General features: G+C 39.4%; 2 protein-coding genes across 3 annotated transcripts; one reads left to right on the top strand and one right to left on the bottom strand.

Moving 5' to 3' along the window:
• The first annotated feature begins 1,315 nt into the window (after positions 1-1,315).
• PUS3 (pseudouridine synthase 3) lies at positions 1,316-10,183 on the top strand. Of its 2 annotated transcripts, none has more exons than XM_063093518.1 (4): positions 1,316-1,356; positions 7,489-7,912; positions 8,026-8,591; positions 9,372-10,183. In XM_063093518.1, the coding sequence occupies exons 2-4, from the start codon at positions 7,535-7,537 to the stop codon at positions 9,871-9,873; spliced, it is 1,446 nt and encodes a 481-aa protein (XP_062949588.1). In that variant the 5' UTR covers positions 1,316-1,356; positions 7,489-7,534; the 3' UTR covers positions 9,874-10,183. The 2 variants fall into 2 exon arrangements, with proteins under 2 accessions (XP_062949588.1, XP_062949589.1); XM_063093519.1 differs by lacking the exon at positions 1,316-1,356 and adding an exon at positions 4,337-4,399.
• Positions 3,383-14,363, bottom strand: HYLS1 (HYLS1 centriolar and ciliogenesis associated). The gene is made up of 3 exons (XM_063093520.1): positions 14,283-14,363; positions 6,778-6,895; positions 3,383-4,638 (listed from the first exon to the last, which is right to left on the bottom strand). The coding sequence occupies exons 2-3, from the start codon at positions 6,789-6,791 to the stop codon at positions 3,720-3,722; spliced, it is 933 nt and encodes a 310-aa protein (XP_062949590.1). The 5' UTR covers positions 6,792-6,895; positions 14,283-14,363; the 3' UTR covers positions 3,383-3,719.
• Between the last annotated feature and the right edge of the window lie 10,983 nt (positions 14,364-25,346).

The raw sequence follows: 25,346 nt of genomic DNA, 5'->3' as shown, positions 1-25,346 counted from the left end.
AGGAAGCGGAGGGGGCGGAGGAAGCGGAGGGGGCGGAGGGGGCGGAGGGGGCGGACGGAGATGGGGGAGGTGAGAGGTAGCCGGGGAAGGGGCTGGCGGGAGGAGGGAGGGTGGCGTGTTGATCTGAGAGGTTTCGGTTTGGCCAGCCCCGCATCCAGCCAGGTGTTAGAAACTCCGGAGGAGTCGCGATCGTAGTCGACGTTGGCCTGCTGCTGGCCTCTGCTGAGCCAACCAGCAGCTTGGGATTGTAAGCGGCAGCAATCTTTGCAGTGATTCGAGAGTCCTGCGTCCCGTCCCCGAGCCGACGACTACCCAGACAATTCTCCGGGTGGTGAGGCTGTATCCCCCACCCGTTTCTGGTTCTTCTGCCTGTATTTCCCCGGAAATTTCTGCCTCTACGTTACAAGACTTAAGAAAGACTAGCTAATTGCATAGGAAAGTGCAGAGACAAGAAGAAAAAAATAGAATAAAATAAAATAAAAGTGGGGGGACAGATAGGTGAGTTTGATATGACGAATGAACTCTAATGCGCAAGTTGCGAAAAGGAAGCAGAGTTGTTCAAGTTCTAACTACCGTTCCTGCCTTAGGTACCTGTAATGTTCTCACGTACCGGCTTATTTTAGTTGTTACTCTGAGATGTGGTCCCTTGTCAAAGCAACTGTCAGAAAACTCTTCCTTTCGGTACAACCTCTACCTCCGGCATGTATTTGCATAATCCGGAATAGATCCCTTATATACTAATGACTACTAAATTTGTACAAAAGAGCCAGTTTTTTTTGTTTTTAACTTGAGTTTTGCTGTTTGAGTCAACATTTCTGGAACCCGGGGCAAAAATACAAAAACCCATAAACAAAACTGCAGACGTGATCTCTCCGTGGTGCTGAAGCAACACTCCTGGACTCTCGATCACTCTCAGGACTTCTCAGTCGTTTGTTTCGAAGTTATCATATTCCTTTCCAGCCTTTACAGTTGTATTCTAATAGTAAATGTTTTTTAATCTCTCAATGGTAACTTTCTAATTTAACTAGGTACAAAATCGGGCCAGGATCTCTTAGTTTTCGTGTAAGGATTGCAGACATTTGAAAAATTATCTCTTTTATTTTAGCGCAGCACTAGAATTTCTCCTTTTATTCTTATACTCCCATAGGCCCCAAATTCTGCCCTGTCGGGGGTGGAAAAACAGTGGCTGCACCAGAAAACCTTAGATTTCGGCGTCTAGCTCGAACCAGCAGCAGCCAGAACTACATTTCCCACAAGTGTGGACTACACTTCCCATGAAGCCTCGGGCGCGCGCGTAGAGGACGCAAAGTGACAACTTCTTGTATCGCGAAAAGCTGCGTGGCCGATCGCCGGAAGGTAAGTTTGGGCTTTTGGGGGTGGGCTACTTCCTGGGTTCTCCCGAGGAACGGACCAAATGGTCATACAGCTGAACATATATATATATTTTTGCCCTCTTTCCCATACTTTGATCTCTTCAGGATAGCTCTGGTGTGCGGACGTGGGACCTAGCTTAGGGACCGTGTGTTTTTCTTTTGTGCCTGGTACTTCCTAGAGCTCCTGGCAGAAACTCGCAGCAGGAGGGGCTTCTTTAATTCGATTCTGTTTACGGGAGCTTAGAGGGCCCTTTGACTTTGGAGTTAAATCACTGTTGCCGCAGTTAAAATTGCTTGCTCTTAAGACTAAACAGTAGTAAAAGTCGGGATTCCAGTAGTATGTAGGATGGGAGGGAGGCTGGCGGCAAGCAATTTTAAAATTATTTTGAGGATTGCTTTACACGCTGATTGCTTTTCAGTATTAGTGATCACAGTGCGTGTCTCCTAATCCTTTGTACACTATTCCTCTTTCTCTCTGGTTTAAGAAAAAGTTTAACACGAGGAAAGGTATTTCTGCTACTTCTCTGGTTCCTGATCTTTTCGAGATTAAGACCCTTTTTTAAGTTCAAAAAAATGTATTGAAAGTTTGGCGGTAGCTGCTGTAATTTATAGTTGATGCTTAGCGTACACACGAATTCCCTCTTTGTGGTGATTTGGCAGCCCCCTCCGAGGTGTTACATGTCTGCTTCGAAACTACTGCTTTACTCTGAGAAGGGTATGGTGTACTTTTTTGCCACAAACGTGCTGAGCCGACTCACCCCCTGGCCTGGTTCTTTAGTTAATAAGGGGTTGAAGTAGACAATCACTTGAGAAATCTTTTGATTTTGGTAATATTGGATTTTGAGATCCAGATGAAGAAAGTAAATCATTGGATTGTTTTGCATGTAAAAAATACCATCCAATTTTTAACTCTTAAAAAGTTCAGGAATAATTTACCTTTAGTTTCACTACCCAGAGCTGGGTTTTGATCTTTCCCTGTGCATGTGTGTGACTGAGGTCATATTGTATAGTTTGCCACCTTTTTGTTTCACTTAATTTGCACTTTTCCTCATTAGTTTCCCATAATTCCCAATCGATTTAATATCCTAATGTTTCTTTAAACATTCACTATTCCACTACTGGTGGAGTTTGCAGTTTTTATTTACTTGCAGTGAATGTATCCTATGTATTTCTTTGAGTCACTGGTTTTCCTGATAAATGCCTCACAAATGGAAGTGGGTGAATGTGTGAATTATGTAACTTTAAATGTGGAGAAAATGTATTTTAACAGATAGTAATAGTCAAGGTTATTCATATTTATATTAAAGAGCTCTTTTTCCTTGAACAAGATACTTCTGCCACTCTTTTGGCCTCCAGTGCTAAAACTGACAACTTACAGATTTTAGATGTTCCTCATTGGATAAAGTAGTATTAAGGACAGATAAATTCTGGTAGGTGAACAGAATTAGTATCTTGATCTGTACCCAAACAGGCCAGATTCATTTTGGTATTTATGTTTGCATCTGATTCCAGATGTTAGTAGTTTGAAATTCTATTGCAGAATAGGAGTAACCTTCAAGTGTCAGGCATAATTCCTAAAAAAATCTCAATGGCAAATTATAAAAAGCATGATATTCCAGAAGTGACAATTGGAAAGCAATATTGTTGAAATAATTCTGAAACAAAACTTGGCTTACAATCCTGTATGCCATATAGTACTGTTTTTGGGCATCTATTAGAAAGCATTTTACACAGCTACCTGGATTTACTATATTCCCTTAGTAATGGGGGATATATCTATGTTGTTTTTACTGTGCTTTAGGACTGTGTATAAAGGGAAAGTTTTTCTTTCTTCCCTTTGGCTGTCACTATTTAGGTGGCGGGAATATGACTGGAAGGAGGATATGACTGGAAACAGAATCATAGCTCAGATTCGAGGTCATCTAACTTTGGGGAACATTTAATAAAAACAAGGTTCAAGTTCACAAATTTCCAAAATTCTTTAATGGATAAACTTAATGCCCAGCAACTTTAAAAACATACATTAAAACACAGCAACTTACATTGGCCAAAGGTTATAGAACAGAAATGGTGCTTATTAATTTGAAAAAATAGAAAAAGTAGGTCTATTTTTCTTTCTCTGGCATGATTTCTCTTGCAATTGCTGGATTTGAGAGTGGTAATTTGGAACTTAAATGGTATCTGATACCAATGTGATATATAGCTAGGAAAGACCAACGATGTTGGTTGAGTCCTTACTCTAATGTTCTATGGGCTTTTCAAGTCAGTTGTTATTTAATAGGAGACATAAAAAGAACCTGGTTATGCCAAACAATCCTGTGAAAGGAGAGACAGGTAAAAAAAGAATTAAGGAGGAGGGAAGGGAAGTTTCCTGGGCATAACACCATTTGCAAGGTCACAACGAATACCCCAACAGAGAGCAGATCTTTTCTTCTCAGTTGGCACTAAGTAATTGTTTGGAACATATATACGCTGAGGCTTGGATTGGGGTTCTGCTCGACAAAGCATCTGCTCTCGGACACCCCAGCGTAATTCCTTCCTATGATCTTCACCAGGTAACCGCATTGAGTCCCAGTCCCGTTTGTACTCAAAATATCGGGCTACCCGGTCCACCTTGGCCCGATTTCGGCTTAACTGGTCCAGCCTTGGGAGAATAAAGGACTTGGGTCTGCTGGCAACAATCAGGTCTTGTTCATAAGCTGGAGGGCCCATTCCTTCTCTTTGTAGACAGCAAATGAGCTGATCTTGAGAAATTCCTTGGTATTCATATGGTAGATTAAATTCTTGAGAAATATCAACTGGAGATTCTCTGTCTTCCTGGAGCTGCAGATTCATCAGCTTTTGTCTTAAGTCCCAGAGATCCAGATCATTTTCTGTATGAGATTCTGATTCACTGATAACCGACTCATCTGTCACTAATACTTCCCCATCTGGCTTTCTACGCAGCACCTTTCTCTTCATCACTGGCTTTCCAAGTCTTTGGGAGGCCTCTGAGACTGTTTCTGAAGTGACATCACTTTCTACACGTGGGTACTGTAGTTGCGCATGAAGAGCACGTTGCTTCCCTGGGGTTACTGAAGCTTTACTGTAGGGATCATATTGGATAGATTTGGCTTCTCTCCTGACATCTCCCTCACCCTGCCTTGCAGAGATATGGGTAAATGCTGTAGCAGCTGCTAACATTTGTTCTTCTGGATCCATACTGGCCCATTTTTGTCCATCAGGTCCCATGAGTTCCTCCATTGCTTCCCTTACACTGTAGGACCTTCGGCAAGAGATAACATTGGTCAGTTTTCTGATAGTAAATTCCCAGTGCACAAATTGCTCATTCCCTTGTCTCCATTTTATGGCAAAGAATGGCTAAGGCAATCATAAATTCAATAATTATAATAAGAGAGATTAGTATTGGGTAGTATCAGAACAATTTGGAGGAGCATTAATTCAGCTCTAGAGAATCCATTACCTGCTTTCATTTCCACTGTCATCTTATTCACTCCTACTTTCTACTGCTTGCCACCTTTAGGAGCTCACAGGACAGGAGAGTTCTGACATAAGAAAAGCTTGAGGCTACATGATATGGGGCATAAATGTGTAATGTACAGTATGTAATAGTTACTTACAGGGTACTTTATGTACCTAGCATTGTTCTGTGTGCTTTTACATTTATTAATTCGGGTAATCCTCACAACTGTGGGATTATCTCCTTTTCACAGATGAATGACATGAGGCACAGAGAAGTTAAGTAACTAGTCAAGTTTACACAGGTAGTAAGTGGTGGAACTGAAATTCGAACTCAGATAGTCTGGCTTCAGACTAAGTCCTTGCTTTTAATGGTAAGAGTGATTTAATCTAAATAACCATCACAAAAACAGTATTGTGCTCTCACATTTACACACGTGTATATATACCTGCATGCATATATTCCCTATGCTTAAAGTAATTTTAATGCATCTTCAGTAGCCAAGATAAATCTGTTCATTTTAGTACCCTGACACTGAAATAACTTTTAGTACTCAAATTAACCCACTAAATACCCAATGCTAGTTTCCCAGGTGGATATTTCTGTTGCTCACTACTTCCTGTGTCCCTACTGTTTTTTATTTTCAAACTGAAAAACTAATACATGCAACATAATTTTAAGCAAGTATTTCCCCTTCCTACCAGGTTTCACTCTCAAAGGCAGTTTCTTATGATTTCTCCAAAAATTTTTCATATTCACATGTACGTTTATTTTTTTATATCATAAAGGGGCATAATATACAACTCTTCTCACCCTTAAAGATAATCTTGGTGATCCAGCTATATCAGCACATCTAGACTTACTTCATTTTGTTTACAGTTGCATAGAATCCCAGTGTATGAATGTACCATAATTTATTCAGCCAGTCCCTTATTGATGTAGGTTTACAGTCTTTTGCTGTTAAAAACTGTTACAATGAATATCTTGTAAGTTTTTACATACTTATGCAAGTATATATGTAGGTTAAATTTCTAGACATACAATAGGAGGATCAAAAGGTATGTGCATATTCAATTTGGTAACTGTTGCCAAAATGCTTACCTCTAAAGAAGTTGTATGAACAGTGCATTAACGGAGCTTGTTTCTCCATCCCCTCTCCAAAGTGGTATACTATCAAACTTTCTCATTTTTGCAGTCGGTTTCCATGAAAAATAGTTCTCATATATATTTACATTTATTTAAATTCAGTAAAACTGAGCAACTTTTTGTATATTTATAAGCTCTTTTCTTTTTGTATGAAATGCTTGGTCTTTGCCCATTTATCTCTCCAATTGTTGGACTTTTTCTTATTGATCTTTTTATTAAAACTTATTTATATATCATGATATATTTATATATTAAGGAAGTTAGCCCTTTACCATCATTCATTTTTTCTTTCCAGTTTGTTGTTTACCCTTTCGACTATAGTTTTCGCTGGCAGAAATTTTTATTTTTAGGGTTGTCACATTTTTTGGTTTTCTATAGTTTCTGGGCTTCCAGAATGTTTTACTTTAGGAAAGCCTTTCCCACTCCAAAATTGTAAGGAAAAAAAAGTTATTCCGTTTTTTCTTCTAGTACTTTTACAGTTTCATTTTTTTAAGTATAAACTTTTAATATGCCTATCATAGATACAGAAACTTAAAGGGCAAAAAACTAAATGAGCTACCTTAGAACAGATGTGGAGATGATCTTTTACAACTAAAGTAACCATCAGTCATAGATTATCCAGGACTATCCCAGTTTTAAGGATGTAGTACTCAGATTATTGAAATATATCAGGAATTTCAACACTGACATCTAAATTACATCATCAAGCTGACTCTTGTAACTTTAAAGATACAGAAATCTTTCATTAGATAACACATTAAGTTTGGCTTTAAAAAAAAGTCAGTGATGCTTAATTACCTTTTTTCTGCCATCAAAATTGTTTCAAGTGAGAAAATCTTGTCTCCAAGTTCTACTTGCAGTGTGAAATATAATCAACGATAAGTTTCTTCAATTAGGCTAGCTTCTATTGCACCACCTTTAAGACAGAACTGAATCTTAGATGATAGAATATACAAGCCACTTATTTTATCTGAAATATTGGAAAGCAATAGAAACTCAGAGTAGACATAAGTAACCCATAAAAAGAAATCTTACAATTAGAAAAATTGGACAAATATGATAAATCAAAAGAAAATATTTTAGGGAAAAAATATCAGCAACACCAATCCTCAGTCATCTCAAAGAAGATGAAGAATAGAGAAATGATATCTACAGACATTTCCCCCAAACTTTGACAACTTTAAAGAAGCCTTAACAATGACAGCTGAATATTTTTTATTTTCCCCTGTGAATTGGCCAAACAGTATGGAAAAAAATATCTGTGGATGATCAACCCACAATTATTAAGCCAAGTCAATGCCTGGGCAAGCAAAAGTCTATATTCTTTGGGCATTAAATTAAACATTAATACCATGGTCAAGGGTTTGGATCCCCATAAGGGCCAGCCACCAAAAAAAAAAAAAAAAAAAAAAAAGAAAAGAAAAGTTAGGTACTATTTGAATGTAATGATATTGACATCACCAAAGGAACAAGCACTGAAACTGGTGTATCCCTTTGCTCTCTTTTCAGGTAGGGTGGACCTGTATGATTTGTTTCTTCCTTGGGTTATCACATCATGGATGAAAATGACATAAACAGAAACCAGACCGAGAAATTACTAAAAAGAGTACAAGAACTGGAGCAGGAGGTGCAAAGACTTAAGAAGGAACAGGCCAACAATCACAAGGACTCAGACATTAGAGAAAATTCTTCAGGAGCTGGAAAAGTTAAGCGTGCATTTGATTTCAGTGCTCATGGCCGAAGACATGTAGCCCTAAGAATAGCCTATCTTGGCTGGGGATACCAGGGTTTTGCTAGTCAGGAAAACACAAACAATACCATTGAAGAGAAACTGTTTAAGGCTCTTACCAAGACTCGACTAATAGAAAGCAGACAGACATCCAACTATCACCGATGTGGGCGAACAGACAAAGGAGTTAGTGCCTTTGGACAGGTGAGAACCAGTATACTGTTTTTCAAAGCAATACCAGGATATTTTAGGTGTACATACTGAGTAGTGAAATTATTTGTATATCTAAAACACAGTATCTTTCTCTAATTCCACAGGTGATTTCTCTTGACCTTCGTTCTCAGCTTCCAAGGGGCAGGGATTCAGAGGATTTTATCTTAAAAGAAGAAGCCAATGATATTGCTAAAGAGATACGTTATACCCACATTCTCAATCGGGTGCTCCCTCCAGACATCCGTATACTGGCCTGGGCCCCTGTAGAACCTGGCTTCAGTGCTAGGTTCAGCTGTCTTGAGCGGACTTACCGCTATTTTTTCCCTTGTGCTGATTTAGATATCGTAACCATGAATTATGCAGCTCAGAAGTATGTTGGCACCCATGATTTCAGAAACTTGTGTAAAATGGATGTAGCCAATGGAGTGATTAATTTTCAAAGGACTATTCTGTCTGCTCAAGTACAGCCAGTGGGCCAGAGCCTGGGTGAGGAGAGATGGCAGAAACCTTTCCAGTTATGTCAATTTGAAGTGATCGGCCAGGCATTCCTTTATCATCAAGTCCGCTGTATGATGGCTATACTCTTTCTGATTGGCCAAGGAATGGAGAAGCCAGAGATTATTGATGAACTGCTGGACATACAGAAAAATCCCCAGAAACCTCAATATAGGTAAGTTAGGAAAAAACAAAGCAAAACAGAAACAAACGCACAACCCAAAATAGCATATCCTCTTCTCCCCCATGACTGTCTAAATAATTGTATCACTGATTCAGCCTTCACGAAGCTTTCAATCTAACTTACTGTTATGAACATTTAGAAAGAAGTGGTATTTTCTAATTTTATCTCATTATTCTGCGCCATTAGTAAGGAAACAGATGTTTGGACCAGGCTCAATTAAAAGGACATTTCCACATTTTTTGTTTCTGAATTTATGTTGAGGTATTATGGTTAGATTCTGGTGAAATTAAAAAGTGAACATTCAAACTATTCATATTAAATCTTGCTTCTTTTGTAATACTCAGTAGTCATAGTACTGTACTTTTGAATCTTTCCTAATTTCTGAAATGTTAGGAAAGGCAGAAATAGATTTTTCTTTTATGAATAGGCTAAAGTCAGAAAAATACCAGTAATTTATTCCTAAGCTATAAAATCTAGTTTTTACTCATACTAAATACCATCAGCTGTTTTAAATTTTATAGCATTATGGTGGAGCCACATCAATTTACTCCTAGGTGACTTGTTACCACTGAAATTTACAGAGATCAAGTTGATGCATTTAAAAAAAATTATTATAATAAAGTTGTTCAAGGTTAGGGACAGTGTTGTATTTTCTTAGTTATTAGATATTCAATATTGACATCATTGCCCCCTATGACCCCCCAACCTTCAGGTATTTAGGAACTATTGGATGGCTGCTGTGTATTCACATACTGTTTCTTCTCTCTCCAGTATGGCTGTAGAATTTCCCCTAGTCTTACATGACTGCAAGTTTGAAAATATCAAGTGGGTCTATGACCGGGAGGTTCAGGAGTTCAATGTTACCCACCTACAACAACTATGGGCGAATCATGCTGTCAAAACTCACATGTTGTATAGTATGCTACAAGGACTGGACTCAGTTGCAGTACCCTGTGAGACAGGACCAAAGATGGTTGGAGTGACAGAATGGAGAAATGTTAAGCCCCCTGTCATAAAGCAGACCAGTGCCTTTGTAGAAGGAGTGAAAATGCGCACATATAAGCCCCTCATGGATCGTCCTAAGTGCCAAGGATTGGAAACCCGGATACAGCATTTTGTGCGTAGAGGACGCATTGAGCACCCACATTTATTCCACGAGGAAGAAACAAAAGCCAAAAGGGACTGTAATGACACACCAGAGGAAGAGAATACTGATTTGGAGACACCAACAAAGAGGGTCTGTGTTGATACAGAAATTAAAAGCATCGCTTAACCATGGAAAATTCACCAGGATCAAACAAGCTAGTGGTAGGTGGGTAGAAAAGAAATACACAAAAAATATTTACTGCAAGAAGTCCCAGAAATTCAGATGATCAGTTAAAAAAAAAAAAAAAAAAAGACTATAAGGCCCTATTAAGGAAGTTCTTTCTTAAATAGGACAGAGTTCAAACATTCATCCCTGTCCGAAAGGATTAAGAGATGAAAGAAACAAAAAGCAATGGTAAAATGGAGATGTATTTATGTACACACCTGGGAGCCTGTGCCTTGTGTTCAAATTCATTAAAACCTGACCCTGCAAGTGTCTAATCTTGTGCTGTTTTTTCAAAGCAAATGGGATATTCACTATTCATCTGAATTCTCAAAAAGAGCTTTGCCTAAGTGTCTTATTTTCTTTTTTTTTTAAAGGATGACTGGTAAGGGGATCTTAACCCTTGACTTGATGTTGTCAGCACGACGCTCTCGCAAATGAGCTAATTGGCCATCCCTGTATAGGGATCTGAGCCCTTGGCCTTGGTGTTCTCAGCACCACACTCTCCCAAGTGAGCCAGGGGCCGGCCCTGAGTGTCCTATTTTCTATGAGAAAATTTAAAAACATTAAATTCAGTCCATTAAGGACTGGATAAACTGGTTTAGTGCCAGGCATGATGCTACCTGGAAGTTACCTAACTGAATAAGGCACAGCACCTTTTCTTATGAAGCATGTAAATCTAGAGCAATGGTTGGCAAACATTTTCTGTGAAGGATTAGAGAGTAAATATTTTAGGCTCTGTAAACCACAAATGATCTCTGTTGTGTTTTCTTCCTTTTTTACAACCCTTTACAAATGTAAAAAACCCTCTCAACTCGTGGGCCACAGTGTTTCCAACCCCTGGTGTAGTGTTTAAGGAAAGTTCTTATAAAGAAGAGATACTCAGGCTTAATCTTACAAAATAAGTGGGAGCCAGTTAAAGTGAAGATGAAGAACCAGGGCTTTAAATGTGCTTAAGGCAGAAGATGTAGTTTGTATAAAGAGTTAGAGATTATAGCATATGTATCCAGGTAACTTGTAAATATTTCAGTATGGCTTGAGATGGACAAGAACATAGTTTAGAAAGGTAAGCAAGGGTCATGTTTGTAGAGCCTTGTAGGCCTTGAGAAGCTTATATTTTACCTTGAGGCGCCATCGAAAAAAATTTAAAAGAATTGTGTAGCAAAAATATTTGCTCTGGTTATACTGTGGATTGGAAAAGAGCAAGATTGAAGGCAGTGGGGCCAATTAGGAGGCTGTTGGAGTAATCAAGGCAATGGATGATAACCTATGATAGATTTGTAGTAAGGGGAATGGAAAAAAGTAGATGAATTTGAGATTAAGGAAGCAGAAGCAACAAGACTCAGTGGATGAGTGAATGCAGAATTCAAAAGTAGGGAGGCTTTCTGGACAACTCCCAGGTTTCAGATCTGAGCAAAGGTGAGGCTTTGCTTGTTCTCAAAGCTAATTTTATAAGTGACCCTCAAAATATTACTTACAAACATCAATATTTATTCAAAAGAGCTCAAAGTTCTCTTTAATAATACATTATCCTTTGTAACAATAAAAATAATAAACATCAAAATAAATGAACTCAGTTCTTCTGCCATAATAATAATTTCCATTACTTCAGAGTGTTATCCACATTTATAATTGTACTATGTTTATGAGACCCAAAGTTTTATTTACCAACCAACAAATAATTAGTTTGTTCCTAGCTATGTTTAAGACTCCAGGTATTACAAATATAGTTTCTATCCTCAAACTGCTAGTTAAAATAATGAAGGCACTTCAAAAAGTTATGGAAATATAGAGTTAAAAAATAATATAATCTTTCTGTGAACTTTTTGAAGTACCCTTGTATACCACATGGGACAATTAGAACCAATACTAATATATAAGTAGTGAACTGATCTGCGTAAAGGCTACAGAAGCTCAGTAGGGGGAGTACTACAGAAATAGGACTTCACTGAAACAGTTCCAGGTTTAGGAAGTAAAACAGCATAAAAGTGAGGTGACCTTGTACTGAAGAGTAGGGAGGCATGTTGTAATAGCTTCTACATACTAGCAGAGAGGGGACCAGAAAATATCCCCATTTTAGAGATGGGGAAACAGTGGTACAAAATAAGATTTATTCAAAATAGCCATTTGTAAGATGCAGGTCTTCCAGATTTTGAGTCATTATCATTGCTTTCTGTGACCTGATCTACTGACATTTGATAATGTTATGAATGTTCTTAAAATGATTGCTTTGTCCTTTAATTTTGATGAAAAGATCCTCTTGTTTTTAGTGCAATCATTGAGCATGTTAGAATAGCCTTACTTAACAATAAGGACAAACCATTTTTTTCTTTCCATTTCTTACCTTATTTCAATGTACCTTGACTGGCATTTAGTATGAGTTACAACAACAAAAAAACCTAGAAAAGAAGATAACTCATTCCTCATTTCAAGAAATCAACCCTAAAGCAGTGATGCATGTGACAAAAAGCACTTACTAAAAGCCATATACTAGAAGACTGTGTAGAAGCAAAAGTTAGGAAATCAGGGTCTTGGATCTCAAGTAAAATCTTTTCAAGGATGGCTAGATTATACTATCAAATCTAGAAGAGTAAAGATTTAGTAACCTCATTTTTGGTAGTTACCATAAAAAAGTCAGGACAGTTATCATAGACGGTGCAAAAGAGAAGCCCCAAATATAACTTTGCAATATAACTTTGCAAAATTACTTGTTATCTGAGGTAGTGTTTGTACAAATTCTAAAGTCTCTGACCCACAGTAGAGACTAAATGTTAAAAGAAAGTAGGGCCTACATCTTTCCCCATTTTTAAATTAAAAGGAATTATTTCAATAGGTTGTAAAATTTAAACGAGATTTTTTACACACACACACACACACACACACACACACACACACACACACACACACACACACACACACACACACACACACACACACACACACACACACACACACACACACACACACGGCTTCACGGCTTTGTGGGACTCTATATGGGCCAGGATTTCTGACACTAAAGCCAAGAGATTGTTTTTAATGTCATGTGTACTTATATTACACCGTGATTAATGTGTTATTTCCTTTGCATTTAAATTATGTCACACTCCCATTTTTTTCTTGAACATGTGAAGATGTTTGCAAATGGTAAAATATAAACTTTAATAAAATCCACAGGTGACTGTCAGTCCTCTTCTTTCTAATATTAAGACCTGACAATCCTTTTTCTTTACTTTGAGGGAAATTCATATAGAAGCTAGAGCAACTCATATTTTGTAGATATATACAGACGATATTGACCAAAATATCTAACAATATCTTCTCTTCAAAAATCGTTTAGTGATTCAGTGTCCCAGGTTTAGATAGTTACAATTCAAAGGATTTCGAGGGTGGCAGGAGGGGATTTTAAATTGGGATGAAATGGCTGGGTCAGTAGTTATAGAGTCTATCCATTACCAGGAGGCTACTGCAGAGTTATAACAAATTCCTCTTACCTCTGGGAGGGAAGCATGTACCATGTTTGAATTCTTGTCCCTTTTATCTCCTTGTAATAAATTCCTGAAGGTGCATTATAGCTTAGAAATTATGTACAATTGAAATACTGATTCATAATGCAAAACTGCCCTCTAGAAAAATTGATTACCCACCTCCCCCCAACACACATATAGTGTAAGAGTGCTTATTTCTTCGCACTCTCAGCAGCACCGAGTATTGAAAAATCTTATCGATCTACAAGGACATCTTAACGTTATTATTTGTATAATGAGTTACATTGTATAATTTTTAATAATAAAAAAGATTTATTTTCCATTTGAGGTAGGACTACACAGGGATATTCAATTTTACCCGCTATCCTAAAGCTTAGGCAAACACCCTTTTGCACGGTTACACCTAGAAGTCCACAAAAGATTTAATAAGGTGAGAAGACTTTTCACCTCCTTTGAACAATGACAACTGTCGCACCATCTGGCCGTGGGCGTGGCAGTGCTCTAGGACGCCAACGGCCTCCCGGGAAGGCGGTTCCTTCCCTGGGCACCTGTCCCCAGCCTCCACCCTGGCCCCAAAGGCTCGGTCATCTCGCTCAGTGGCGGCAAGCGTGGGGCGGACAGCGTCCCACGGGCAGTCGGTGCACACTGTGACCTCGAGAGGCTGCGGTTACTCTCTGTGCACAGCACATTATCGCTTACACGTGCCTTAGGAAAGATACAATCTAGATTTACCACGAACGCAAAGGTTCGGGACGGCGCGCCAGGGAGAACCTGGAAACCGCAGTTCTGTATTATTTCAACGGTGGGAAAAGGAACACGGACTCCTGCAGCAGAGGGCGGGCGGGCAGCCCCCAGGTCCCCGCCGCTCCTGGCCTCCGCTCCGCTTACCCGCGCCGCCACAGTCCGCTCGCCGCACCGACTCCCGCCGCCGGGCCAGCGGGGCAACGCAGAGCTCGGCTGAGGCCCCCCCCAGCCGGCGCAGGCGCACAACCCGCCCACGCTCCGAGACTGCCGTTAAGCCGTCCGGCCGCTGAGGTTTAAACCTCAAGAGCCAACCGGCGCCTCGGCCCCGCCCACCCACCCTCTTATTGGCCCTAAGGGTGAACGTTCTCACGTCTAGCATTCTGATTGGTACGCATTCTCTCTGGACCCTCCCCCACAGGCGGGAGGAAGCCCGGGATTTGGGGTGGAGTTGGAAAGGGTCGAGCCCGCCTTGCTAGGATGCGTCACTCGCAACCGTCGCTGCGCTGCCTTCTGGCGTGTTGGCGGTGAGGTTAGTTAGGCCTCCGAAGGGCAGGAGAGGACCCGGAAACCTCAGTGAACGGCGAAGTAGCTGGGTTTTTGGAGAGGCTGTCTTAACGTTCCGTCCACCTCAGCGCAATCAGTCTCCGCCTTTCCCAGCTGGTGGCGGCTGCGGGGGTCGGTGGCGTCCAGAAGGGCGGGCTCTCAGCGCGCCGTTGGGATCTTCTCGGGCGATCCCGCCTCTTTGCTCTGGACGTGCCAGCTGGGGCTGGGATACGCGGCTTCTGTGTATGACACTCCGCGCAGAGTCCTTTCCTTTCCTTGCCTTTTACGGCTGTCTCTGGTTTGACCCATTGCAGTGTCGCCAACCACAGTTCTACCGTTTTACTCTCTTCGCTGTGCTCCAGCCACTGACTTCTAGCTAGGACATTCACTTGCTGTTTTCCTCCGGAATGCGTCCTCCTTTCCCCTTCACGTGGTCTTCCCCTTCAAAAACAATTTTTTTTCTTACTTTACAAATGCCTATTTTTTTTTTTTTTTTGGATATGTATCTGCAAAAAAAGTCCTAGTGCTCTGTGGATTGGTGAGGATAAGATGTGGAAAACAAAGAGTAGAGACACCCACAGTTCCATATGGTGATTACTGCTGTACAAAACGAGTCCAAACAACTTGTCCTTCAAGTCCTGAGCCTTGTAGTTTCCCTCTTCCACAAATAAGCAGGTGCTAGTTGTCAAGTTCAGTTTACACTATTTCTTGAATCCAGATTCAGTGGGAGGGGAAAGCAAGGTTTAGACCTTCACCTCCAAACACTTCCGGTTACCCTTTTACTCTTCCCCCTTAGTCTCAGGGCCTTTGCACTACCTCTGAGGCACTTCGGATTTGTTTGAGGAAGGAAATGGGATGAACAAAGAGGAGAGGATGACAGAAGTAGGTTGTGGAGATTTAAACTACCCTACTCCTAGATGGGCAATATCAGTACTTCCTTAGTGCACTCATTTTTTTTTTTTTTTCATCAGGAGCAAATATCCCATGTTCAGGTTTGGTCATATACCTGCATAGCTTTATCTTTGGCATTGAATCTCCAATCAATCTGCCTTAGAAACAAGAGTAGATGGAATCATTTTTCTTGCCCACTGCTTTGGACATTCAGCATACCCTGTAAGCACCCCCGATTAGTTTCTTGTTATCTTTTATGTTAAAAATTGCTCTTAGGAAACTTTTAATAGATAGCAATTTGAAGGATTCCCTCCTGTCATATTTCGTATTTCAAGTGGTATCTTGTGTTCTACTCAACCTTGGTTTTTTGGTGGATCACTTAGTCCTCCAATTTTGCCTAGATCTAATTTAATAATCATCATGGTTCCCTGAAATCCACTAAACCCAAGTCAAGAAACCTTAGCCAAGACCTCTAAAATACAGTATATGGAAGAAAACTCTATTCTTGCAAACCAAATCGCATATTTACAAAAAATATTATTATGGAAAATATTAAACATTAAAAAAGCCCTGTATGTGATGAAACCCAATTAACTTAGTACCCAGCTCTAGTAATGATTATCTCATGACCAATTTTGTTGCACAAACCTCCTCTTGTATTATTTTGAAGCAAATATTAGGTATCTGAAACCTATACATATTTTAGTATGATCCCTAAAAAATAACCACGATAGTATTATTACACCTGAAGTATTTCATGTATTTAATATCATCAAATATACAAGTTCAGTTTTCTTTTTTTTAATTATTTTTTTGGGGTGGGAGGCTGACTGGTACAGGGATTGAACCCTGGACCTTGGTGTAACAATATTAGCACCGCACTCTAACCAACTGAACTAACCGGCCAGCTGACCTACCCGGCCAGCTGACAGGGTTCAATTTCTACTTGTCTCTCTTTTTTGTTTGCTTGCTTGATCCAGGAGTCAGTCAAATTCACATGTTGTGATTAGTTGATATGTCTTTTAATTTTCTTTTATTCTACAAGTTTTCCCTCCATTTCCCCCCCTCCAATTTATTTGTTGAATGAACCAGGTTGTGGTCCTATAAAGTTTCCCATAATCTGGATTTTGCTCATTACATCTGCATGGTGTAGTTTAACATGGCTTCCTTACCTCTGATTACAACACAGCTCTCTTCCATATGCATTCCCTAAGTAGGTGTAGTCGGTTTATTAACCCATCAGCATCATTATGAATTCAAATATTACTTTTCACTAGTTATATTGTCATGCTTAACTTAACCACTCCTTTATGATGTCTTTCCTTATCTCCCGTTTGTTGACATTTTCAGACAAACACCTTCAACTGTAGTCCTCTCTTATCTGACTAATTATATCCTGTCTCTAACATTTTCAATTCTTCCCTCAGTAAATCTTCCCAGTACTGTGGGAACAACAATAATGGAACAACAGTAAAGAATAGCAAAGTTAAAATAAGCAACTTTCCTTTGACACTGCTGCCCCTCCTGTCAGCCTTCTTATCCATCCTGTCTTCCCTATTTTCATTGCTCAGTTGATCATTAAGAACCTGCTTTCTGGATTCTACCCTCATCAGCATATTAAACCTATACTTTCAAAGATCACCAGTGATCTTAATAGTCAATTCCAATTATCTTGCTCAGTCCTCATTCTTTTTCATCTTTTTTAGAGAGTATCTGACAATTGATTCAGCAAATATTTATTGAACTTGCATATTAGTTACTGTGCTATGTCTTGGTGATTCGATAATGAATAAAAAGATGCGATCTGCCCTTTGAAACTTCTAGTTGATAAGAGAAATTGACATTGATAAAAAAATCACAAATTAGTATAAAATTACAATTGTTTTCAATGTTGAGAGGCAAATTGTTCAATGAGATCATCTAATGATAGGGATATTTGACATAGTGTCACTGAACTAAGAACTGAAGGATAAGTAGATAAAAGGTTGTGGAGGGTAGAGATGGGGGTGAAAGGAGTTTTCTAGGTAGAGGGAGAATCATATGCAAAGGTCTGTGGGGGGTGGAAGCTTGGAAGTTTCAAGAAACTGAAAGTAGACCTGCAAAGAAACAGATGGTAGAGATAAGACTGAAAGACAGGCAAGGCCAAATCATGCCAGTATGTCAGCCAAGACAAGGGATTTGATCTTCACCCTAAGAACTATGGAAACTGAAGTGTTTAAAGCAGGGGTGGGGTGTGTTATGTGATATACTCAGGTTTGCATTTGAAATTGTCACCTTGGCTACATTGAGGAAAATAAATTTGAGGAGGGCAAGGTTATAAGTGAAGTCCAAATGTGAGACAGTTGTAGGATTCTAGGTGGAAGAGGGTGGTAGCTTAGGCTAGGATTATAATAGCCAGAGATGGCAAGAAGGGGACAGATAGAGATATTTAGTGGTTAAAATTCCACAATGACTCAAACATGGATTAGTTGAGGTTGAGGTATAAGAGAGAGGCAGATCATGGATTATTCATAGGTTTTAAAAATATGTTTTTATTGAAATATAATTGATTGTGTATATCTGCGGGGTACTGTGTTGAATATCAATACCTGTGTGTAATATGTGATGCTCAAATCAGGATAATTAGTATATTAAGCATAACACAATATAATCATTTTTTGTGGCCCTTTACTAATTGCTCACTAACTGCCCCCTGCCTCCTTCCCACCTCTGATAACCTCAGTTCTGTTCTCCTTTTGAAAGTTCAAAGTATTATTGTGATCATTGTATCTTTCTTTCTTTATCTTATTTGTTTATTTTTTTTAGCTCCCACATATGAGGACATGCAGTATTTCTCTTTCTGTGCTTGGCATATTTCACTTAACATAATTTTCTCTAAGTTCATCCATGTTGCTGTGAATGGCAGAATTTTGTTCTTTTTTATGGCAAAGTAGTGTTCTGTTGAGTATATATACCACATTTTCCTTATCCAGTCATCCACTGAAGGACATTTAGGTTGGTTCCAACTCTTGGCTATTGTTAACAGAGCTGCGATGAACATGGGAGTGCAGGTATTCCTTCAACATTATGCTTTCCGTTCCTTTGGGTTTATACCCAGCAGTGGGATTGCTGGATCATGTGGAAGTTCTATCTGTAGTTGAGGAAACTCCATACTGTTTTCCATAATGGCTGCACTAATTTATTGTCTAACCAACAGTGTAGGAGAGTCCCCCTTTCTCCACATCCTTACCAGCATTTGTTATTCTCTGTCTTTTTGATAATAGCCAGTCTAGCTGGGATGAGATGATATCTCACTGTGATTTTGATTTGCATTTGCCTGATGTTTAGTGATGTTGAGTATTTTTCCATGTGTTTGTTGGCCATTTGTTTATCAGCACCGTACTCTACCGAGTGAGCCACGGGCCGGCCCAGTTGGCCATTTGTTTATCTTCCTTTGAGAAATGCCTGTTCAGCTCCTTTGCCCATTTTTAAATCAGGTTACCTGTTTTTGTTTGTTTGTTTGTTTTTTACTGTTAAGTTGTTTGAGTATATTCTGGATATTAATCCCTTGTCTGATGCATAGTTTGTGGTTATTTTCTCCCATTCTGTAGGTTGTCTTTTCACTTTGTTATTTGCTTCTTTGCTGTGCAGAAGCATTTTAGTTTTATATAATCCCATGTTTGTTTTCTTTTGTTGCCTGTGCTTTTGGGGTCTTATTCCCGAAGTGTTTCCCCTATGTTTTATTTTAGGAGTTTTATAGTGTCAGGTCTTATATTTGAGTCTTTAACCCATTTTGAGTAGATTTTGGTATATGGTGTAGTTCATTCTTCTGTATATGGATGTCCAGTTTCCCCAGCACCATTTACTGAAGAGGCAGTCTTTTCCCCAATGTATGTTCTTGGTGCCTTTGTCAAAGATCAGTTAGCTGTTAAGTATGTGGGTTGATTTCTGGGTTCTCTATTCTGTCCCATTGGCCCAAGTACTGTTTTTTAGTCTAGTTCCATGCTGTTTTAGTTACTATAGCTTTGTAGTATAATTTGAAGTCAAGTAGTGTAATGCCTCCAGCTTTATTTTATTTTATTTGCTCAGGATTGCTTTGGCTATTCAGGGTCTTTTGTTGTTTCATATGAATGTTAGGTTTGTTTTTTCTATTACCATGAAGAATGTCATTGGTATTTTGATGGAGATTGCACTGAATCTGTAGATTGCTTTGAGTAGTATGGACATTTCCACAGTATTAATTCTTCCAATCCAAGAAGATGGAATGTCTTTCCATTTTTTGTGTCCTCTTTAATTTCTTTCAAGAGTGATTTGTAGTTCTCATTGTAGAGATCTTGGTTAAGTTTATTCCAGGCTTTTTATGTTTTTGGTAACTATTGTAAATGGGCTTGCTTTCCTGATTTCTTTTTCTGCCAGTTTGTTATTGGAGTATAAAATACTAGTGACTTTTGCATCGATGGTGTTGATTTTGTTAAATAGGAATGGTGAGAGTGGGCATCCTTATCTTTTTCCTATTCTTAAGTTTCCCATTCAGGATAATATTGGCGGTGGGTTTCTCATATATGGTTTTTATTGTGTTGAGATACTTTCCTTCTTACCTAATTGGTTGAGTGTCTTTATCATGAAGGGATGTTGTATTTTGTCAGATGCTTTTTCCATGTCTATTAAGATGGTCATATGGTTTTTGTCCTTGATTTTGTTGATATGGTGTATCACACTTACTAACTTGAATATATTGAACTATCCTTGCATCCCTTGGATGAATCCCACTTGATCATGATGTATAATCTTTTTGATGTGTTGCTGTATTCTGTTCACTAATATTTTGTTGAGGGTTTTTGCATCTATGGTCATCAAAGATAGTGGCCTGTAGTTTCTTTTATCATTGTATCTTTGTCTGGTTTTGGTATCAGGGTGATGCTGGCCTCATAGAATAAGTTTGAGAGAATGGCCTCTGTTTCAATTTTTTGGAATAGTTTGAAGAGAATTGGTATTAATTCCTCTTTAAAGGTTTGGTGGAATTCAGCAGTAAAGCCATCCAGTCCTGGGCTTTTCTTTGTTAGAGGACTGCTGATTACTGCTTCAATCTCGTTGCTTGCTATTGGTCCATTCAGGTTTTATATGTCTTCTTGGTTCAGTCCTGGTAGTATATCTGTGCCCAGAAATTTATCTGTTTCCTCCAGGTTTTCAAATTTATTGGCATATGGTTGTTTATAATAGTCATTTTATATTGATTCTTTATATTTCTGTGGTATCGATTGTAATGTCTCCTTTTTCCTTTCTGATTTTTTTGGGGGGGTCTTCTCTTCTTTTTTTACTTTGCCTGGCTAATGATTTATTTTGTTTATCTTGTTTATTTTGTTTATCTTCTCAAAAAACCAACTTTTTATTTTATTGATCTTTTGTATTGTTTTTTGGTTCTCTATTTCATTTAGTTCTGCTCTGGTCATAATTATTTCTTTCTGTCTACTAATTTTGGTATTGAATTTTTCTTATATTTCTGTTTCTTTGAGGTTTAGTGTTAGGTTCTTTATTTGAGATCTTTCTATTCTTTTGATGTAAACATTTATTGCAATAAAATTCCTTCTTAGTACTGCTTTTGCTGTATCCCACAGGTTTTGGTATGATGTGTCTTTTTTTCTATTAGTTTCAAAAAACTTTGATTTCCTGTTTAATTTCTTCCTGGACCCATAGATCATTTAGGAGCATGTTGTTTAATTTCTATGTCTATAGTTTCCAGAGTTTCACTTGTTATCAGTTTGTAGTTTTATCTGTTCTGGTCTGAAAAGAAACTTGAATTGATTTCAGTTTTTTAAAATTTGTTGAGACTTCTTTTGTGATGTAACTTGTGGTCTATCCTGGAGAATGTTCCATGTGCTGATGAGAAGAATCTATATTCTGTATTTGTTGGATGAAATGTCCTGTATATATCTGCCAAGTCTAATTGGCCTAAAGTGTAGTTTAAATCATGGGTTTCTCTGTTGATTTGTTGTCTGTATGATCTGTACAGTGTTGAGAGAGGTGTGTTTAGGGCCCCAACTATTGTCATATTGGGGGTCCATCTCTTTCTTTAAGTCTAATAATGTTTGCTTTATATATCTGGGTGCTTCAGTGTTGAGTGCATATATATTTGTGATTGGTATGTCTTCTTGCTGGATAGATTCTTTTATCATTATATAATGGCCTTCTTTGTTTCTTTTTATGGTTTTATATTTAAAGTCTATTTCATCTGATATAAGAATAGGTACTCCTGCTCGTTTTGGTTTCCACTTGCATGGTATGTCTTTTCCCATCTCCCTTCGCTATTTGTGTGTGTCTTTACATGTGAGATGACTCTCTTATTGACAGCATATAGTTGGGTTTAGTTTTTTAATACAATCAATAAATCTGTGTCTTTTGAATTGAGAATTTAATCCATTTACCTTTAGGGTCATTATTGAAAGGTACTGTCTTATTCCCGACATTTAATTGCTTTTCATATGGTTGATTTCAATATCTTCTGTTCATTTCTTCCCCTTTTATTGTCTGTCTCCCATGTTCATTGATTTTTTGTGGCAGGATGGTATAATTTCTTTCTTTTCCTCATTTGCATATCTGCTCTACCAGTGGTGTTTGTTCTTTCTTATATGTTCATGGTAGTGATTATTGTTTTTTTTGGGGGGGGGGGTTCCAGGTGCAGGAATCCCATAAGGATTTCTTTTAGAGCAGTCATGTGGTAGTGAACTCCTGCAGCTTTTGTCTGTCTGGGAAATACACTATTTCCCCTTCAGTTCTGAAGGCTAGCCTTACTGGGTCTAGTATTCTTGGCTGGTAGTTTTTTTCTTTTAGTACTTTGAATGTATCATCCCATTCTCTTCTGGTCCATAGGGTTTCTGCTGAGAATTCTGCTGTTGGTCTGATGGTCTGTTTTTCAGATTCTCTCTTTGTCTTTAACCTTTGACAGTTTGATTACAATGTGTCTCAGATAGGAACTTTTTGGATCGAAACTGTTTGGGGATCTTTGAGCCCCTTGGATCCAGAAGCCCGTATCTGTACCAATACCTGGGAAGTTTTCTGCTATTATTTCATTGAATATATTTTCAATGCCTTTTCCTATCTCCTTCCCCTCTGGAACATCCATGATTCAGATGTTCATGCCCTTGTGGTTGTCTGCTAGCTCTCTTAGATTTTTTTTCATTTTTTAAAATTTTCTTTTTTCTTTTCTTTTTCGTCCACTTGGGTTATTTTGAAAAGACTGTCTTCATGATCAGAAGTTCTTCTGCTTGCTCTAGCCTGCTGTTTACACTTTCAATGGTAGTTTTTATTTTGTTGAATGAGTCTTTCAGTTCCTGGAGTTCTGCTTTGTTCTTTTTTATGCTATTTATCTCTTTGTAAATATATTCCTTCATTTCCTGAATCATTTTTCTAATTTAATTGTGTTGTCTAATTGAGTCTTCTTGTATCTCACCGAGTTTATTTAAGATTGTTGACTGGAATTCCTTTTTCAGACATTTCAGGGATTTTCTGTTGGTTGGAGCCTGGTATTTGAGAATTATAGTATTTCTTTGGCAGAGTCATATTTTCTTGTTTTTTTGTTTGTTTGTTTGTTTGTTTTTTATAGTTCTGATATCCCTACATTGATTTCTAGTCATCTTGTATAGTGGTTACTTCTACTCCTCTGGTGTGGCTTTCGAGGAGTAAGACTCCCTCCTGTTCATTTGTTATATATTGCCCATTGGGTAGGATGTTTTTAGTTTGGGTTCTGGGTAGACTCAGTAGTTTCAGTAGTTCTGGGTAGACTCAGAGTTCTGGGGGTATTGGCAGCTATGACTATGGCTGGGGCAGGTGGGCCAGTGGTGGCTGTGTGGGCAGCCGGAGTGTCTAGGGCCACAAGGGTAGTGGATGGCAGAGCCCACCTGGGTGTGAGGGGCCACAGGGACAGCCAGGTGGCTGGGCCTGCACAGGTGGGTGGGGCCACACAGGTGGGTGGGGCCACAGCAGTGGCTGGGCAGGTGGGACTGTGTGTGCAGCTAGACCGCTGGGCTCACCTGGGTAGGTGTGGTCACACGTGTTGATGGGATGGCTAGCGCTGTACATGAAACTAGATGACTGGCCCCAGGTGGGCAGGTGGGGCCATGCTGGCAGCTGGGCTATTGGGGTCACATGGGCAGCCTGGGCTGCATAGGGGGCTGGAAGGCTGGCGTGACATGGGTGGCTTGTGGGTGGCTGGGCTGGGCCTTGTGGGCAGCATGGGCTGTGTGCTGGGTGTGCCACACAGGACAAAGTCCTATGCTGGGAGAAGGGCTACAGCTCTGGGACTAGAGAATGACACAGATGACTTCAGCCATGGTGGGGGCAGGCTAGGGCAGGAGTAGGAGGAGGGTTACTGCTGGAAAGTGCTCGTGGCTGAGCACATTCTTTCCACCACAAGGGAGAATTCTTCCTGGCTGATCCTGGTGTCAGAGACATGGCAGCGGCTGGAGCTGCATGCCTCTTTCTCCTTTGCACCACTCTGCTTGGTTTTCATGCTCCACAGCGTCCTTCCAGGATCCTGCTGCCCTCATATACTCTCCCACTTATGCTTTCCCCTGTACTTAGCTGTCTGTTCCTCACTCTGGTCCGTTTCTGTGGGAGGATTGCATGTTGGGCACCTCTAATCAGTCATCTTGCTCCACCTTCTCTATTCATAGGTTTCTGGTTTGTGCAGCTGGTTGCTATTTTCTGAGGTAGGGAAAACTGGGAGAAGACCATGTTTTGAGAGGCCAGGTTATATTTTAGACATGTAGAATTTGAGATGTCCTTGAGACATGCATGTAGGGATAAAAATAGGCATTTGGAAATCTGAGTGTGGAGCTTAGATGAGATGTATGGCCTGGTGATATTGCATATGGGTGGGTGGTAGATTAAGTAATGGGTGAAAATGAGGTCTTTCAGGGAAAGAGTACAAAATGAAGAGAGAAGGCAGCCTGTGTGCTACCAAGCCTGTCCACTGCTCTGTCCTTGAAACCCTCTCATCTGTTGAACTCTCAGACTACCCTGTCCTGGCTCTGCTCCCACTTCTTTTCTGCATCTCAGAACTGCTGCTATTTTCTGAGGTTTGATTCTTCTTTTCCTTAACTTTGGAGAGCTTAATAATTTTGTTTCTTTCACTTGTTACTGAACCAAATTTAGGTCTACTCACCTGAACACAGCTAAGCCAAGACACTGGCACTAGGTTGCAGTGAGAGAAATTAGGCTTTAATTAAAAGGCCAAGTAATGGAGGTTGGGCAGCTAATGCCAAGAAAAATCCCAATCTTCTAGAAGATTTGCAGTCAACCAGTTTTAAAGAAGAACGTTAGCTGGTAGATGTTTCTGATTGGCTGAGTCTCCAAGTACAAAGAAGCAGTATCTCTGAGAATAAAGAAGCAACTTTTGGTCTCTGCTTATCACTGATTTGGCTCTTCTCAATTTGGATTTCTGACAGTCTATGTCTGATCAGCATATTCTGAGGACTGGGAAAATTCTGTTTTTGTCCCTGTAAAGACATCTCAAGAATATGTGTCAAGATGTCTTTTATCCTGGGAACTTAATGACTCTGTTTTATGGTCCTTCTTATCACTTAGGTAACATTCCATCTTGCCCAGCTGCTTTCATTTGATATTTGCAAACCGTAAATCCTTAATTGGACAGTCTAGTTCCAAGATCCTAAATCACTATTAGCTTAAGGGACCAAGGCCACAGCTTGCTTTCATACAACTTTTGGGGGTGCTTCATCTGAAAGGGGTACCCACTTGGTTTCACACTATGCATTTTATGTGGAGTAATTTCAGAATCTG

Source organism: Cynocephalus volans, chromosome 4, assembly GCF_027409185.1.
Source record: "Cynocephalus volans isolate mCynVol1 chromosome 4, mCynVol1.pri, whole genome shotgun sequence".
Taxonomy (NCBI): domain Eukaryota; kingdom Metazoa; phylum Chordata; class Mammalia; order Dermoptera; family Cynocephalidae; genus Cynocephalus; species Cynocephalus volans.
This window is presented reverse-complemented; position numbering and strand designations above follow the sequence as displayed.

Bases quoted from the DNA above. Each gene is read 5' to 3' on its own strand.
- PUS3 (XM_063093518.1), top strand. From the start codon at position 7,535: ATGGATGAAAATGACATAAACAGAAACCAGACCGAGAAATTACTAAAA. The intron at 7,913-8,025 runs GTGAGAACCAGT...CTAATTCCACAG, and splicing joins GAGTTAGTGCCTTTGGACAG to GTGATTTCTCTTGACCTTCG. The intron at 8,592-9,371 runs GTAAGTTAGGAA...TTCTCTCTCCAG, and splicing joins CCCCAGAAACCTCAATATAG to TATGGCTGTAGAATTTCCCC.